Source organism: Phaenicophaeus curvirostris, chromosome 11 (assembly GCF_032191515.1).
Source record: "Phaenicophaeus curvirostris isolate KB17595 chromosome 11, BPBGC_Pcur_1.0, whole genome shotgun sequence".
NCBI lineage: Eukaryota > Metazoa > Chordata > Aves > Cuculiformes > Cuculidae > Phaenicophaeus > Phaenicophaeus curvirostris.
The window spans coordinates 7717664-7733189 of NC_091402.1; the positions used below are offsets into that span (position 1 = coordinate 7717664).

The following is a 15526-nucleotide window of genomic DNA, read 5'->3' on the forward strand; positions in this document are numbered from 1 at the left end:
CCTCACCATCAGGAATGGACCCTCAGGAGTAACTGTGTTCTCTGAGTGCATCTCAGAGAATTTTACTAGCTCAGGCTAAGGAAAGGAATGAGAAAGCAGCTCCATACTCACCATTAACAGTGAGTTTGGCCTTGTTGGAGTAGGTAGATCCAAAGTGGTTGCTGATGATACACTGGTAACGCCCTTCGTTGGCAAAGGTGACATGCCGGAGGTGCAGAATGGTGGTGTACTCCATCACCTCACCATCCTTTGCCCGCACGTGGGTGAAGTTCTCTATCTCGGCATTGTGCAGCATCTCATTGTCTTTCTTCCATGCAAATCTCATAGGGGAGCTGCTACTGCTGGCAGCCGAGCAAGTGAAACGGATGTCCTTCCCTAGAACAGCCACAGTTGTCTCTGGCTGAACAATGATCTGCGGCTTGGGGAAATCATCTAAGAGAAAACAGCAGGCATAGTTAGTTCTGTGCTATGAGGAGAGAGAGGAGCAAGCAAAAAGATGCAATGAGAAATAAGTAGCACGTTAGTGGAATCATTATTGCACATCTGCTTTTACATCCACTGTTGTCTACACCAGGAACGCAGTTTGCTCTTGCACTGCACCTTTGGGATTGCATCTACGGCTCAGACAGACTGCACACAACTGAGTGACTGGTCTAAGCTAGGGCTCTCCTTCCTCTGGTTCCTTCTGCAAGCAAAGGACTGAGATGGTCACTTAGTGACCTCAAATTCCTAGAAGCAGCTTAGCTCTCTTCAATGTAGCTGAACCTCAGAAAGATACCATGGTCTAAAGAAAATATCCTTCCTTGTACAACTCATATATGAAGAGCAAGACTGAACTTAAAACTTCACCTCCAGGCCTGCATTAGCATGAAACTGGAGGGGAGAGTAGGAGGACACTTACAGGCATGAAATGCCACCTCTTGGGATAAATGCTTACAAGCAAGGCCGCTGTAGCACGCACGGTCAAAGCAGAAGCAGCTGTATTTGCCTGTCACCCATCTAGGGTAGAAAGATTTGCACACTCTCTCTGCCCCTAAGATTGTTGGTTTTAGCAAGGTTCCAAGCAGATTCATTTATTAGTTTCTACAAATGGTGTAATATAATATTTGACTAAGGTTTAATTAAGCAGCCAGGCCTCTGGAACCAGGAGTACTAGTGCCTGGAGGACTTGGCAGGCTCTGCAGAAGCAAAGCTGTCTTCGCTTTGTGCTGTTGCTGTGGGGAGGGAGCCTTCACAATCTCTTCTTCCAGATGAACACAGCGAGCCTCCCAGATTCATGCCAGCAGAGGCCACCTAGGCAGAGCCCTTCCACCCTGGGATCGAGGGATACGGGACGGCAGCTGGAACAAAGCTGTGTTCAATGCCAGTCATGCATCCAACTTAGTTCAATAGCATTTTCAAAAGCTCATTTTTCCTTCATCGAACAGCCATGTGCAGCACCACCCAGGATCCCCCACGCAGGGTTTGGCTCCCCAGACCAGGCCTTCATTTTGCCCCAAAGCTGGATGCATGAGCAGCTCCCCTTTGGCCTCCTCTGATCATTTACACTTCTTTGCTTTACGAGCGAGGTTGTTTGTGTGTGCTGGGTATTAAGTAAAGTTGGTTTGAAACCACAGCTCATGTGCAAAGTCAGCTACAGTGTTGGGGTGGAAAAACAGCAGTAGGTGCTGCTTATAAGAAAAAAGAACTGTAGGAGAAAAAAAAAAGATTCTAATTCAACTGTGGGCTATTGGTTAGTTCAAGTGTCATGCCATACTGGCCCAAAAAAGGAAGCTGTGATGGAGACATCCTCCTCTGCTATTTTTTTAATCCTTTGCTATTTCCAAGAGGGAGAAAAGATGAGCAAAGAACACAAAGCCACAGAAGAAGCTCAAAACACTGCAGAGTGAAAAAAAACCCTATAGCTTCAGTCTTGGTAGAATCAAACAGAGGGGACAGGGGAAGACTGCAGTTCCATTTGGAAGTGAAAAAAGCATTAGCCTCATTTGATTTAATACTCAGGGAGCCCAGTAAGGAATACACTCGATGCAAGCAATGCGCTGTGTGGTTTTGGTGGGAAATAAATTGTAGCCAATGACAAATTTTTAAAATGCAGGCTTGGGCTTCCTTTGATCCCAATGAATAACAAAACAAAACAGAAACCCTCTCGTAATAATATGCTAGTAGTCAAAGAAAATGTTTCCCAAGTGAGTCCTACCCTTCATGCAACCTCAAAACACATAGGCAAGACTTACCACACACAAAACTTTCTGGCAGGATGGCAAAAATGCTCTTGCTTTTTAGTGACTCAGGATGGGCGCAGGTGGCCACCACAAAGGACTGCAGCCCTTTCTCAGCTAACCACTGGGGCAACCATTTCAGCTGGCAATCACAGAGGAAGCTGTCGCTGTTTATGTGGCTGCAGGGAAATAAAACCAACACAAGCCTGCTGTGAGTCCCTCATGGAAAGAAGGCTGGAAAGCTTGCAGTACTTTCATGCTAGACACACTCCTCCCTCCCACCCAGCATGGGTGGAAGGAGAAAATGGGACAGCAGGGTTGTCCTTGAGGCACTAATGATATTAAATACACATTTAAACAGCATTTCATCTCCACATAGAGCAACCCTCTCCTGTACTCCAGTGACACTCCCTAGCACCTTGTATTTATCAACGAGCTTCCAGAGTGATTCCCAGGAACAGATGAGCAATGCCATACCTGGCTTAAGTGAGAGAAAGTGGGGCAGAGCACATACAAAGCTGACATGCAGAGGAGACACACGTGAACAGTACAACCCGTCCTGCTTATATCTAATTACCACACTCCCTCCCTCCCTGCCTCTGAGTTTGAGCACCCTTAGTGGGGACTGAATTCAGGACTTAATTACTGAACAGTGAGAGGACGCCAAGCTCCTGCTCTAAGAACTTAAGTTCCTGCTCTAAGAACTTTAATTCCCTCAGTGGGCAACACCAGAGGAATACATAGAGAGGCCTCTGCCTGCCTTCTATAAGGTACAAGTTCACATACAAGCCAAAAAACAACTAAGTGATTTCTTGCTCCACAGACACTGCACTACCCCACAGTGCAGCAATGCACTGACAGCAGATTAAATATTTATGGAGAAGAGGAGAAAAGGAAACCAGGCAAGACTGGAAACAGTGTCCAATAACAGTACAGAGCCCCAGCCTGGAACATAAGCAGCAGCTCTGATAACACATCCCTATTTTTACACCAGGAGGCTGGATGACAAGTGGATCCAGTTCAAACGGTGCTTATCACTGAAATGTCAATACTGTACGTGAACCCTAAACGCAGGCCCAGCAAAGGAGCAGCTGCGCTGCTGGGAATTAAATCAGTGGCAGCGTCAGAGGAGAGATGGCTAACAGGACCGCGGCTGGACTTCCTGAGCAGAGATGAATAATTGCACAGATGTGAACCTGCTGGAAGAACCTGTTCCAATGATCTAATTTCACTCACTATTACATGCAAGATGTTTCCGTGACATCTACTCATGTGTAAAAACACCCTGCAGAGGAGGACAGAGGGAATAAGGAAATAAATGAGCAGTAACGTGGATAACACCCCATTGGAAACAATGTGCTACTTCTCACGTCCCAGACAAGAAGGATCCCTGATTCCTTAATGGTGTGTACAGTCCAATTACTTACAGCTGCCGCAGGCTCTTCATCTTAGCAAAAGCATCTGCTTGAATGGAGCGGATGGCGTTATCCCCAAGGTTCCTGCAGAACACAACAATGGCAATGTGAGCAAATGGGATGCTACAGCCACGTCAAAACAAGTCTCTCCAGATACAAGCAATGACTCCAGTAACAGGTGATTCGGTAGCTCCTGTTAAGGCCATATCCACATGCAGCTCATAGAAATGGCTTTCTAAAAAACACTTTAATATTCAAAGTATTGTTCAACAAAACTCGACCAGTGAAATTATGGCAATAAATCACTGTGTCATCCTGTACCCCACCTTCTCACTACATTTTCTCAGTCTCAGCTACCTCCATCATCCATAGCTGAGAAATTCCTCAGCCCCCTTGATAACCAAAGATAGTCAGGAATGTCCTATCCCAGGCTAGACCTTCAGCAAACATAAAGAAAGCAAATACTTCCACTAAACGGCATCTGGACAAGTTATTTGAAAGTGACTTTGAGAGGAACATTGCAATGTTTCCATAAGAAGGTGTTCTTAAAAGCTTCCCTGACAACAATTGCTAATGAAAAAAATTCACTTGGCCTCTGAAAAAGGACACTGTCAGATTTCAGGCTTAAGTTTACCAAGTGAAGTGCAGGACAGACAAGCCCTGCCTGTAGAGGAAAATCTCAGCAGAGCATTAATAAGGGAACCATTATCTGTGAACATACCCTAAGTCACGCAGCCCTAACCCTTCAATATGCTCTCAATGGTCATAACATTTCATACAACTAACAGCCAGTAAAACATCCAGAGCAAAATCATATATTCTTTAACTTGTCTTAATTCAGCAAGGAAGTTATTCATGAATCACTGCTGGAGTCATCAGCCTTAGGACACGAAAAAAAAATTACACAGCGGCAGCCAAAATTTACTTCTTGTGAATCACTCTGAGGCAGTTGTGCTGAACAGGGCTGTTGGGTGCCTGCACCGCAGGCAGTATTTGCAGCATGTGTCACTGCCACAGCCTAGGTTTAGGAGAAAGCTGGGGCAAGGGAGGAGGAGAGAGGGCTACATCTGAAATAGCGTATTTTCATTGCTAACAGCCTACAGAGAAGCAATGTGCAAGTCAAAGACATATTTATCCAAGAACAAATCAAAAAATTAAGAGCATGCAGATTTGCCATATGTTCTGTAACTTTGTTCCTGGCACAAAAAAAGGCTAAAGTTGAGGCGGACTTATAATGAGAAGGAAGCAGGTGGCCCCCACAAATGGACTGGCTTCTCAGTTTACAAAGACACTATTAAATTGCTAGCAGATCCCTGAAGCAGCTACTTTTGGCAGACCCCCCTTCCCGAACTCCGAGGCATGGTGGGTTACTCACAGGTGCTCCAGGGCCTCCAACCCTGAGAACGCTTTCTTGGCCACCGACTTGATCTTGTTTCCAAACAGAGTCCTGCAGTTTCCAAACATCCAGTGCCAGATAAAGAGAAAGAAAATGGGGAGAGGGGGCAGAAAAAGAAGGAACACAATTAGTGTGGCTTTATCTGATATACATGTTCAGTGTAAGTCCTAGGAAATCTGAACTGCATGGAGATTAAGAGGGCTGAAGTACACTCGCTTTCCCACTCCTGAAATTAAATCCTTTTATCTGTATTTGAATTTAATAGCGATGACAGCACAAAAGGGAATGTTCCATATCACGTAAAAAGGGAGGTCTGCCCCAGTGCCTGGAAACCAGCTTGCTGAGTAACAGAAGGTCCCCTCTATTCTTTGCAGGCCGGCTGCAGACAGGATTAAGTGCAATGACAGTTTAACAAGATTTGGGTCTTTTCCTACAACACTTTTCATTTCTGACTTCTTCCCTGATAGCAAAAGTGTGATTATTTATTCACTGCTGCTTGGCCTGACCAGACGTCCACACACAAGGGGTGAGGGCTGCCTCTTGACTGCGCATTCACACAGCAACTAACTGAAGTACAAATACAACAGCACCGTAATACAAGGCAATATATAATAGCTGTGTGGTATTTTCAAGAGGCAAAATGATGAAGAGAAGAGGTAATGTAGAGAGCTGAGGAGCATGGTTGCTTGCACCTGTGAGAGAACATTCCTCCAAATCAGCAGACGGTGCTACACAGCAGCAAGAGGGGGACCATGAGCAGGCAACAGCCACTGGAACGATCACAGCCCAGCTGCTCTCTGCAAAGTAACAGCTCGCTATAAATACTGACCAGTGGCGATTGGCCAGGGACAGGCTTCATGCAACACAGATAAATCTCCTCAGCTGTTTTAATAAAATATCAACTGATGTCATTAATTAGGAAATGCCTTCCTTCCCCAGGTTCTCTCTGCCACACGTTTATCTTCCAGGTGCACCTTTTATCACTGCCTGCTCCACATGGTGTCCAATGCAAGTCAGCACTAACACCACCTCAGGTACAAAACTGGCACTAACACCACCTCAGGTACAAAACTGGCACATACAGTGCTACTTTTGATGAAAGTCTTCAACATTTTTCCTTCAATATAGGTTGTAACCTACATTTGCACCCTTAAAAGGCTCTAAAATGATGATGGTCCCACTGCTTGCTACCAGCTGGGGAATACAATGGAGCATGTGCAACCCTTATATGAGCAAATATATTTGCAGGAGCTCATCAAGGTAATTTGGTGTCTCAGTGCTGGCACTCAGAAAGCCCAGTTTTTGTGTGGGATGAAAGCAGTGGGTGGCACGCTCGGTAGAAAGTAAAAAGGGGGCTCATCACATTGACTGTTATGACAGGGAAGACTAAGGCTATCGAAGCCTGTCCTTGTGGCTTGTTGCCTTTGGAGGCAATTAGGGTGCCTGTCACCAGGCAACACTGACCCCAAGTAGGTCCTCACAAAATCAATCGCCCTGACATTGGTATTGCAGGTGAGCCACCACTCTAATTCTTGAGTAGGCAGAGGTGAGAATAAAGACAGCGATCACAGGCTCCAGATACCTGCAACCTGCTTTATTGACTTGTTCTAAATATCTGCAGTGAGTTTCCTGAGCTCCTTGCTGCAGTACCCAAACCAGGGTATCAAATGTCCTATTTACTGCATGAGAGTGTGGGTGGCTTTTTGGTCTGGGTGAAATACCCCAAGCACCAAAGGATGTGTGTGATCATGTGTACCATCATTTGCTAAAAGGGACATTGTATTAATGAGGGCTTTGAAAAAGCCCATTAAAATGATTAATACAGTAAATTATTTACTATATGCAAACTCTGGTCATATGGCTGCACCCATACACACTAATTTCTGGAGCTATATTCCTAAATGAGGGTGTTATACTGAGTTTGGGTTTGATAACTGGAGATCTCTATTTATTGTTTACATTGGCCCTTGGACTTTGAAAACTGAAGATATTGATTATATCTGTTTACTTACCTGTGCAGAGAAAAGCAGTGCATCGGGGATATGAATACGCAATGTACGCGCCACTTGTACCCGTGCACACAATTTTATGGGCATAAACATGAAAAATACATAACACCAATAATAATACCATGCCCCAGCAAATTCACTAAAATCATTACGCCTTTCAAACCTCAACTAAGTATTTCTCCGGTTTCTATATGGTTTCAACCCAGTGGCCCCCTTCAAAGGGCTGTGGCACGCTGGAATGCAAAGGCAGCAGGTCTGCAGCTCCACAATTAGACTGCCTGCCTGCTGCAGTCCAGACCGCTCCGCTGTCAGCAGAGCTGGGCGCAAGCATGCTCTCCCGGTGATTGCATAAGTGTAATTACACGCTAGGCACGCAATTCATTAGAAAGCAGCATTTTCTCCTCCAGCCAGTTTTGCACCTGCAGGAAGATCTCAGTCACTGAGTGAGCCATCAAAAAAACGGTTACATTTAGCAGCTTGAATAATTAGGAAACTCGTTGCTCCCCAGCGATTCCACTGACGCTTTTTATGCTTCGGTGCTTCTTGACTCCCTCTTTCTTGAAGCAACATTTTAATTTAGGCCTGTGCTCTCCAGCCCGGAGAGCTTCATATATAATTCAGAGAAGGCTAAAGTGACTGGCCTCCCCACCTCTCACAGTTTAACACCTTCATTTCAGCCAACAACCCTCTCAGTGCTAAATCCTTTCAGAGGCTAATCTGTGCCAGATCAAAGGGGAATGGCTTTTAAGGCAATCTCCACAGAGCTGAGGTGATTATTAATTCATTGGAAGGTCTCCTCTGAAGTGCCCATTTATTTTTTTGTATGCTAATGCATTTAAAGCCCATTGACAGTTTAAACACAGGCCCTAAATCACCCAGTGAAATGTTTGCCATAGAAGGCTGATATTTTCTTTATGAAAAAACTCCTGCCAGCAAGAAGGATACTTGCTTCAGCCTTAGATGAAATTACAAATTTGGGATTTATGTGCTTATTGAGCTAAAACAGAACTGAGTGGATCCCTTTAAAAGTGACCACTCCAGGGTGTCCCCAAAACGCCTCAGGAAATATAATGAAACAATCTCATGTTTGGAAGGTTTTTCTAGCCTTATGCTCTGTCTGACAATGAACAATACCAGTAACCTGTCCGTCCCACAGCAGGTTCACTCTGTTATGTAATCAAACCACTCCTGTCTGCCCGAGGCCAACTTGATGCACAAGCTATTCCAGGCTATGAAATTCGCTGCAATCACCCCACAAACCACGGGCACCTGTCCTTCCCTATGTTTCACCAGATTCGGAACTGGCCCAAGTCCATGTGCAACAAAAGACAGAGGTCAACCACATGAAAAAAGATGCAAGGACTTGCGCAAGCCCTTGCCGTGTCCTTTGCTACTAGCAGACAAACCTTGCCATCTTCTGAAACTGTTCACTAGTGCCAGATGATAAACAGCAAATCAGGCCACTGCTATTTCATGGGAGCGATAGCTGCTCTGCCCAGAGCTCCAAACAACTCACACCACCCCGCAGGCTGCCTCTGCTCCTTTCCTTCCTCCTCCTGCTCCTCACTGTACCTCCTGGCCTCTCTGCCTGACCCCAACTCATCAGTGCTCAGTTCTTCTGGCTGCCGAATCAATCCCTTTGCTGAACTATTTCCCTCAATGCTGTGTCCTCTGGCTTTTTCACCTCTCTCCCATTATCTGCACCTAGCATTTCTTATATATCCCACTCCTGCTCCCATGCCAGTGGCCATGTTCAAAGGATGCCCTACAGTGGGTGTCCCACCAGGACAGCACTCTCTTCAATCCTTTCCTCCTCCGCCTTCCCTCTCTTGTCAAAGCAGCACTATGGACTCAATCCTACAGCCTGCAAATCCCTCTGGACAAAGCATCTGCTCCCACTACCCTTTCTAGCCACAAAATGGTTTCACTGGTTTCTTCAGACAAACCAAAAACTTCAGGGACAGCAGCCAAGGATACTCTCACCTGCCACATCTGCTCCTCTCCCTTTCTTCTAGCAACTCACAGAAAACTTTTCAGATTCCATGCACAGAGTGATTTCTACTGGCCTCTCTCCCTTCCACACTTCTATTTCCCAGCCCATAAGTCCCTCTCTGCCTTCTACCTCACTCGCAGCTACGGCTTGGTTCCCTTCTCCCTGGATCCCGTGACTCCCCTCAACAATGATCAAATGCCATCTATATCTGTGACTTCATATTTCTCTTCTCTAAGCACTACATCCCCAAGCATCCTGCCACATCTCCTCCCTCTCCCCTAGGAGCCTCTAATGAGAGCGCGACAATATACCGCCTGCCAGGATTCATTCCAGCCATCTGCTGTCCATCGAGGTACTTTTACTGCACCTCTGGCTGTGCCATCTCAGCATCAGAGACAGCGTGATGGGGGGTGCTGAGAACTTAAACAAAGGCAAGAGGTAATGATTAGAAAGACTCTTGATTTGTCACAAGCCATCAGAGACTTCTCTGACAGGGCTGATTTATAGAGCCGATTTCAAATGGAATACGAACAAGTACAGAGCAATGTGAAAAAACTTGCGAAGGCCAAGCAAGCTATAAACATTTGCAAGGCGCATGCTTGCCTTAGGTCTCTTTTTATCTCTTTAAGAGCCTATGCCCCATGGTGCTTTTTATTGTCGCTGCACATGGAAGCAAGCCCAAAAGATCACTCTCAGACAGAGTATCCCACAGAAATGAATCCTGTTTCAATCCCCTGTTGTAACAGGAAATGGGGTGATTTTTCTCTTCTGTTTATTGTTCTTTGCTGCATCAATCAGTGCTTTGCTGAAGACTGAGAGGGGTCTTTTTTGTTGCTGTTTGCTTTTAGAAGCGAGGTGCTGAATCTTACAGATGAAAACCACTTAGATTTCTCTCTCCTGTGTCTCTGAACTACAGTACGTAGAGCACTAAAGCATCTAAAGCACCATTGCTTTAGAAAGAGTATAATCACTTCATACCTGCTTAGAAACACAAGTGCTTGATAACCACATCTGCATGCTTGTAGTGAGCCTGCAAAACTACTACATCTCAGATTTTCTACTGATCCTTATCTTGTTCTAAAGGGAGGAAGGCCATTTTGGAGGAGAGAGACCCAGCCCCACAGAGGCACACAACACAACTGCTTTGCAGAACTTCAAACTCAGAGATACTCACAACTTGCTTAGGCTTTCGAGGCCGGCAAAGGCTCCATTGGTATCTTCTATTGTGCCCGAGATGTCGTTGTGGTCCAGTTCCCTGGGGAGAGGACAAGAGAGAGCTCATTATCAGTGTCTTAGACCTCAGCTCATCGTTAAAAACAAACGGAATGAAGTCTGAGAAAGCCACATGAAGAGCTTCCCATTTTCTCCTGCCAGTTTTCAGAAGGAGCAGAGTCCTGCAGCAACGCAGCACTAATCCCTTTTCCTGCACTGGCCCTTGTCGAGATGGGGCATTCCAAAAAGAGCCCTGGCTTTTTCCTAGTTGAAGCCCTCTGTTTCTGACACAGCAGTAGTAGCAGACAGCTACCTCTTAACAAGTAGGTTTGAGTCCTTTTCTAATTCCGTGCATCCAAAGAAAAGGAGGAAAAAGAAAATAAAGTCTTGAAACTAAACTGCGAGAAACAGTTGTCCTTCAATGCTACTGCCATGAATTAAGGTAACTTTGGCTATTCCAAAGCATACATTTATTTGTCTATACCTACATCTTGGGAGATGACCCGGTATATTGGCTATGAAGCAGCATTTTTTTCTGGCAATGAACTTGAAATCTCCACAAAGGGAAGCACTACCATTGCCACACAAGCCTAATTCTCTGTATAACCACTTCTTTAAAAAAAATAGTAAGAATTCCTTTTTCAGAGTTAGCTTCTTTTGGCTTTCAAATTGACCATCAATTACAAGAGCCAAAGACGAGAAAAACAAGCGCACAGAACAAACAAAGAGATCCACAAAAGCTGTTTAAACAGCCTATTTAAAAATCCTTCCCTTCTAGCTTTAATTCCAGCTAGCAATGAATACCCAGCAACACAGACTGAAATTCATCATTTTTGATGTTAAATAAAAAGAAAGAATAAATAAATAGGCTGTGTTGGTTCTGTTACATCACTCTGATTTAAGACCTAGCAAAACCCAACACCAAAGCAAACATCACTACCCAGATAACCCCCGACCCACAGGTGCTCCTTTCGCACCTTTTGAAGATTATTATCGGAACATTTCCAGTTTAAAAATATTAAGATCAAAAAAGAAAAAACAAAGCCCCCTGCATTTGGCGGCATTCCAGGCACAGGCATCGTAGCGTAGTTTCTAGGCTATGCAGCACAAAAGCACAACCTCCCACAAGAAGAGGGAAATGTAAAAATCCCACAGTTTCCATATTGGCACCATTTTCCCCAAGCAGGATCAGGCTGAGACTTTTGCTCTCCTGTACCTAAGCTGGCTGCAGTCTTTGCTTGTTTCTCAGCTTTCACGTGTAAACTAAAGATGTGAAAGGAAAAGGCCAAAAGCCACAATTCCCGACTCCTGTTTCTCAGCTCAATTTGGTGTGAGACTCAAAAATTCTGTGTCCCTAGGGAACGCTCTTCTTAGCCAGCATCACTGTGGATGTCAGGGTGATCTGTGGGCCGGTCTATGCCAAAGGGAAAGATAAAAACTCAATATCCCCGTGGAGCGTGGGTGCACATAACCATGTGGTGGTGTAAGAGACAAGTCCTGGAGAGACGCTTTGATGTGCTGACATTTTCAGAGCTATCTAAGTGGGGCAGGAGCATATATATCCTCCTGAAGCAAAGTTTCTGCATTTCCCCTACAGGTGCCAAGCCAATGCCCATTATCCTGCTTGTTTTAAAGGGCAAATCCCTGCTCAGACATTTCTCCTCTTCAATTCCACCACGGGCTACTGGTCTTTGGACCAGCAAACCCTTTCCCATGGCAGAGACAGACAAGAGAGAACAGTCTGTAGGAGCTCTCTGACACACACTTTTATTAATTGACTGCCACACATTGTGTTTTCTTGAAAAAGGAAAAGAAAACGGTATTGCTTGTTCATCCAGAGGCAACTCAAAGGTTTAGTGTTAGAAAGGAGGAATAAAAACCTTTTTAACAAATGACTGAAAATAGAGAGAAAGGAAAAAAAAGAGAGGGGTATTTTGGCCTGGCTCTCTTTGTATTCAAGCTCCTCTCCCAGCCCCTGTTGCCAATTTCCTATTCTTTCTGGCTGGCTGAGCTTGAATGCTTGCAGCCTTGTTAATCATTGTGCTCCGAGGTCTCTAGGCCTGACCTCTATTTGAATAGCTCCACATTTCAGCAGTTTCACACCCACCAAAGGCTCCTCAACAATAGGCCATAATTAAAGCATGCTCGGGTCTTTTTCACCAGGTGCAGGACCCAATAGGCCTTTTTCTTTATTAAATTAGAGCTAGCTCACACACTCCCTTCTCTGCCTCCCCGCTCTGCCCTAAAGTAAAAGAGGCTCCATATTCACTGCAGAGCAAAGAGAACTGCCAGCTCCCCTTCCCCTCCATTTTTCTTTGGGAACCTTTAGTTCCGGTCTTGACAGCTGCCCCAGAGAGGTCCCTTCTGAATGCCCAGTGGCTGAAAGGCTTTGGCTGAAGTTTAGAGAAAGAAAAAAAAGCAAACAAAACCCAAACTCACTTTCCAGTCACTTCCTTCACTGTGAACTTTAAAATAAAGGGAGAGAGTAAGATGCAAAAAGTACTGTAAAAAGGAGAAATCTTTCTTTTCCCATTTCCTTTCAATTACTCAGGCCACAATAGGCTTTTGAAGAGGAATAAAAGTATCAAAGTGTGATTTTTCCTTTCAAAGGAAGAATTAAACCAGTCTGCTGACCTCAACCAGCCTGGGAGCTTGGATGGGGCTATAACACAGGCTCCAAGAACTTTGTGGTGTGCCAGATGAAGGTGCTGAGCCTGCAGACTCTAGAGAGAGGAGGAGAGCAGCCTGCAGCTCACAGGTACAAACACGGAAGATGGAGTCAACACAGCTGCAGGACTGGACAATTAAAAGAACTGGATTCCCCACCTTACGGTGTTTCTAAGGCAAGTCCAGATGTACTTCAATCCAACATAGCTCTTGGGCTTACAGTGTATAATAGTGCAATTCTATAGCTGGCATCCGAGAGGAGGTCAGACTGATCTGCCTAATGGTCTCTACTGGCCCTAAAATCTTAGAAGTTGCTATCCGGACAGGCAAGCTCATCTCCAGTGCCACATTTCCAGGTATAACGTTCAAATAAAAGTCTCTGGCAAATGGCCATAACTACCACTAAAGGATCATTTTGCAATTCAGTATCAGGGCACATTAAACCTTCCTCCTGATAGCATGGCAATCTTTTTGTTATTCAGGGGCTACCATGAAGATTGAAATAACAGAACCTTTCATCACCTAAGTGAGTCCAGTTCTTCACTAAAGAAGACAACTTCTGTTTACTTTCATGGTACCTGCAGCAGCTTCCTGCTCCCCTGATTAAACCCAAGACTGGGTAAAGCTTCACACGTTACGTTTCTGGTATAATCAGATCTCAAGCCCAACTCTTGAATTTCTTTGTCGTCATTATTTTACTTTTTCTTCTCAACACCATCTTAGCCCACGATTATTATTTGATTAAGAAAAAGAAGTAGCAGCACATAAAAACACATGATCGCTTGTCTAAGAGGATATTGAAATTTCCAGTGTTGTCACTGGAAGTAAACTTTCAGACTCCTCCTGAGTGCAGAATGACACAACAGAAACTGTCCTTTTACAAGAACTTCAGTTCAAGTCAATGTGATGGCAAGAGATGTTCTGCTGTTTGCTGATGGACTGAAACCGTGGGGAGTTTTGTTCGGCTGAGCTAGATTCAGATCCTGTCCTATGTTCCATAATTTTACTCTGGAGTTCTGTACTCTGAAAGCTTCCTACAACACTGAGCAGTCCAACTACAATTCTCCTAACTACTCTTACTTAAAAAATACAAGTTCACTGAAGTTGAATAACGAGGTAAATGCAACACCTGCTGAAAACAACCAAGCAGCGCATAGGGGAGTTTGACGCCGAGGACACAGGCACCCAAAGCAACTGCAAAGTAGAACAGCCTGGCAGAACACAAACTGTGGGGGAAAACCAGGTGTTAAGTGACAAAAGCTGGGGGCAACTTACAGTACACGTAGGTTTTTGAGTCCCTTGAAGGCACCTTCTGCAATATGATTGATGGAATTGTGGCTCAGTCGTAGTACATGCAGTCCCCCAAGGTCTGCTAAGCTTCCCTCATCCAGCCTGGTTAGGTTGTTGTAAGACAGTATTCTGTGGAAAAAAAACCAATAACAGCCCTTGTCAATCCAAACAGTATTTTCCAAACTCCTCTGTGCCAACCAGCACCTGCCTCCTACAACCACCTTACAGGAGGCGATGTATACTGGGTGGATACAGAACAGCTTGATTAGGAAACAAGACTGCAGTCTGCAACTATTCCCACAAGACACCCACGGAGCAGCCTGGATGACCGTAAGAGAGCAGGAGGCATTTGGTACCCAGCTACAGTGAAGTTTTCTGTATAGGCAACAGAGAGAGGCTCCTCCGGAGAAGAAAGCAAGCAATAGCCTAACAGGCATGCTGGTAGTTACAGAGGAAGAAGTGACTGTCTTTCAGTTTAGGGCCTGGGAGTACCACCCCTCCTCAGTCCCCAGGTGTATAAGTATCACTCAGGTATCAGTCCTGGTTGTGGTTCAAAACTCACTCCCAATGAGACTCCTGCTGTGGCTTAGAGGGAAAAGCAGTCCCCTCCTTCCCCACACCCTGCGAGGTGGAGAGTGATGTCAAACAAATGGATTTTGAAGTTCACACACACTCTTGGCAGGGTCCAGACTTCTGTATTCAGGAGGTGTCTTATCGTTCTGCACTTGTGCACAGCAAGCCCCAGGCGTCTGGGTGTGGGTGTCTCCACAGCCCGCTCCACCCCAGTTGAAAGCCAGAAGCATTTCACCACAAGGCAATTGAATGCTTCCTTTCATGCACACGAAGGAGGTATTTGTTGTAAACCAGCCGCCTTCCCTCCTGCTCCCCATAGTCAAGGAGCATACAGCCTGCTTGAAATCTTCTGCGCTTCCACGAAAGAACTGGAGGGTTAGTTTTTTTCCTAGTTTTCCATCAATCTCTTCCCCTTGTCTGTATTTCTTCTGGTTTTGAAGATTTTTTTAAGCGCTACTCTTGTTGCAATTTGGAAGCTAGTAGGAAGAAAGCTGTTCTCTCCCAGGTAGGGTGCGGATGAGGCTTCAGCGATTTGACACCGAGGGCAGGGCATGGGAAGCTACAAGCCCTTGCAGACTCCTCACACGTAGGTAACTACCTTCTACACAAGCAGTAAAGCCACAGCATTGCTGATGTTGAAGGTCAGCTTGGCTTATCAAAATGAGAGACCTCCTGGGGTAGCAGCAGGCAATCACTGGTCACTGATCCTCAGCCTGAAGCATCCACCCACAGCTCCCTGCTGCAAGTATATT

General features: G+C 45.3%; 1 protein-coding gene across 2 annotated transcripts in view; it reads right to left on the bottom strand.

The window, feature by feature from the left end:
• Positions 1–15526, bottom strand: part of LRIG1 (leucine rich repeats and immunoglobulin like domains 1) — a 91609-nt gene that overhangs the window by 6223 nt on the left and 69860 nt on the right. For both annotated transcript variants that reach the window (XM_069866319.1, XM_069866320.1), the window contains exons 8-13: positions 14187–14330; positions 10207–10287; positions 5010–5081; positions 3647–3718; positions 2235–2398; positions 112–432 (exon numbers count right to left, since the gene is read on the bottom strand). In XM_069866319.1, coding sequence (XP_069722420.1) covers positions 112–432; positions 2235–2398; positions 3647–3718; positions 5010–5081; positions 10207–10287; positions 14187–14330 — 854 coding nt within the window. The remainder of the gene's footprint in view (positions 1–111; positions 433–2234; positions 2399–3646; positions 3719–5009; positions 5082–10206; positions 10288–14186; positions 14331–15526) is intronic.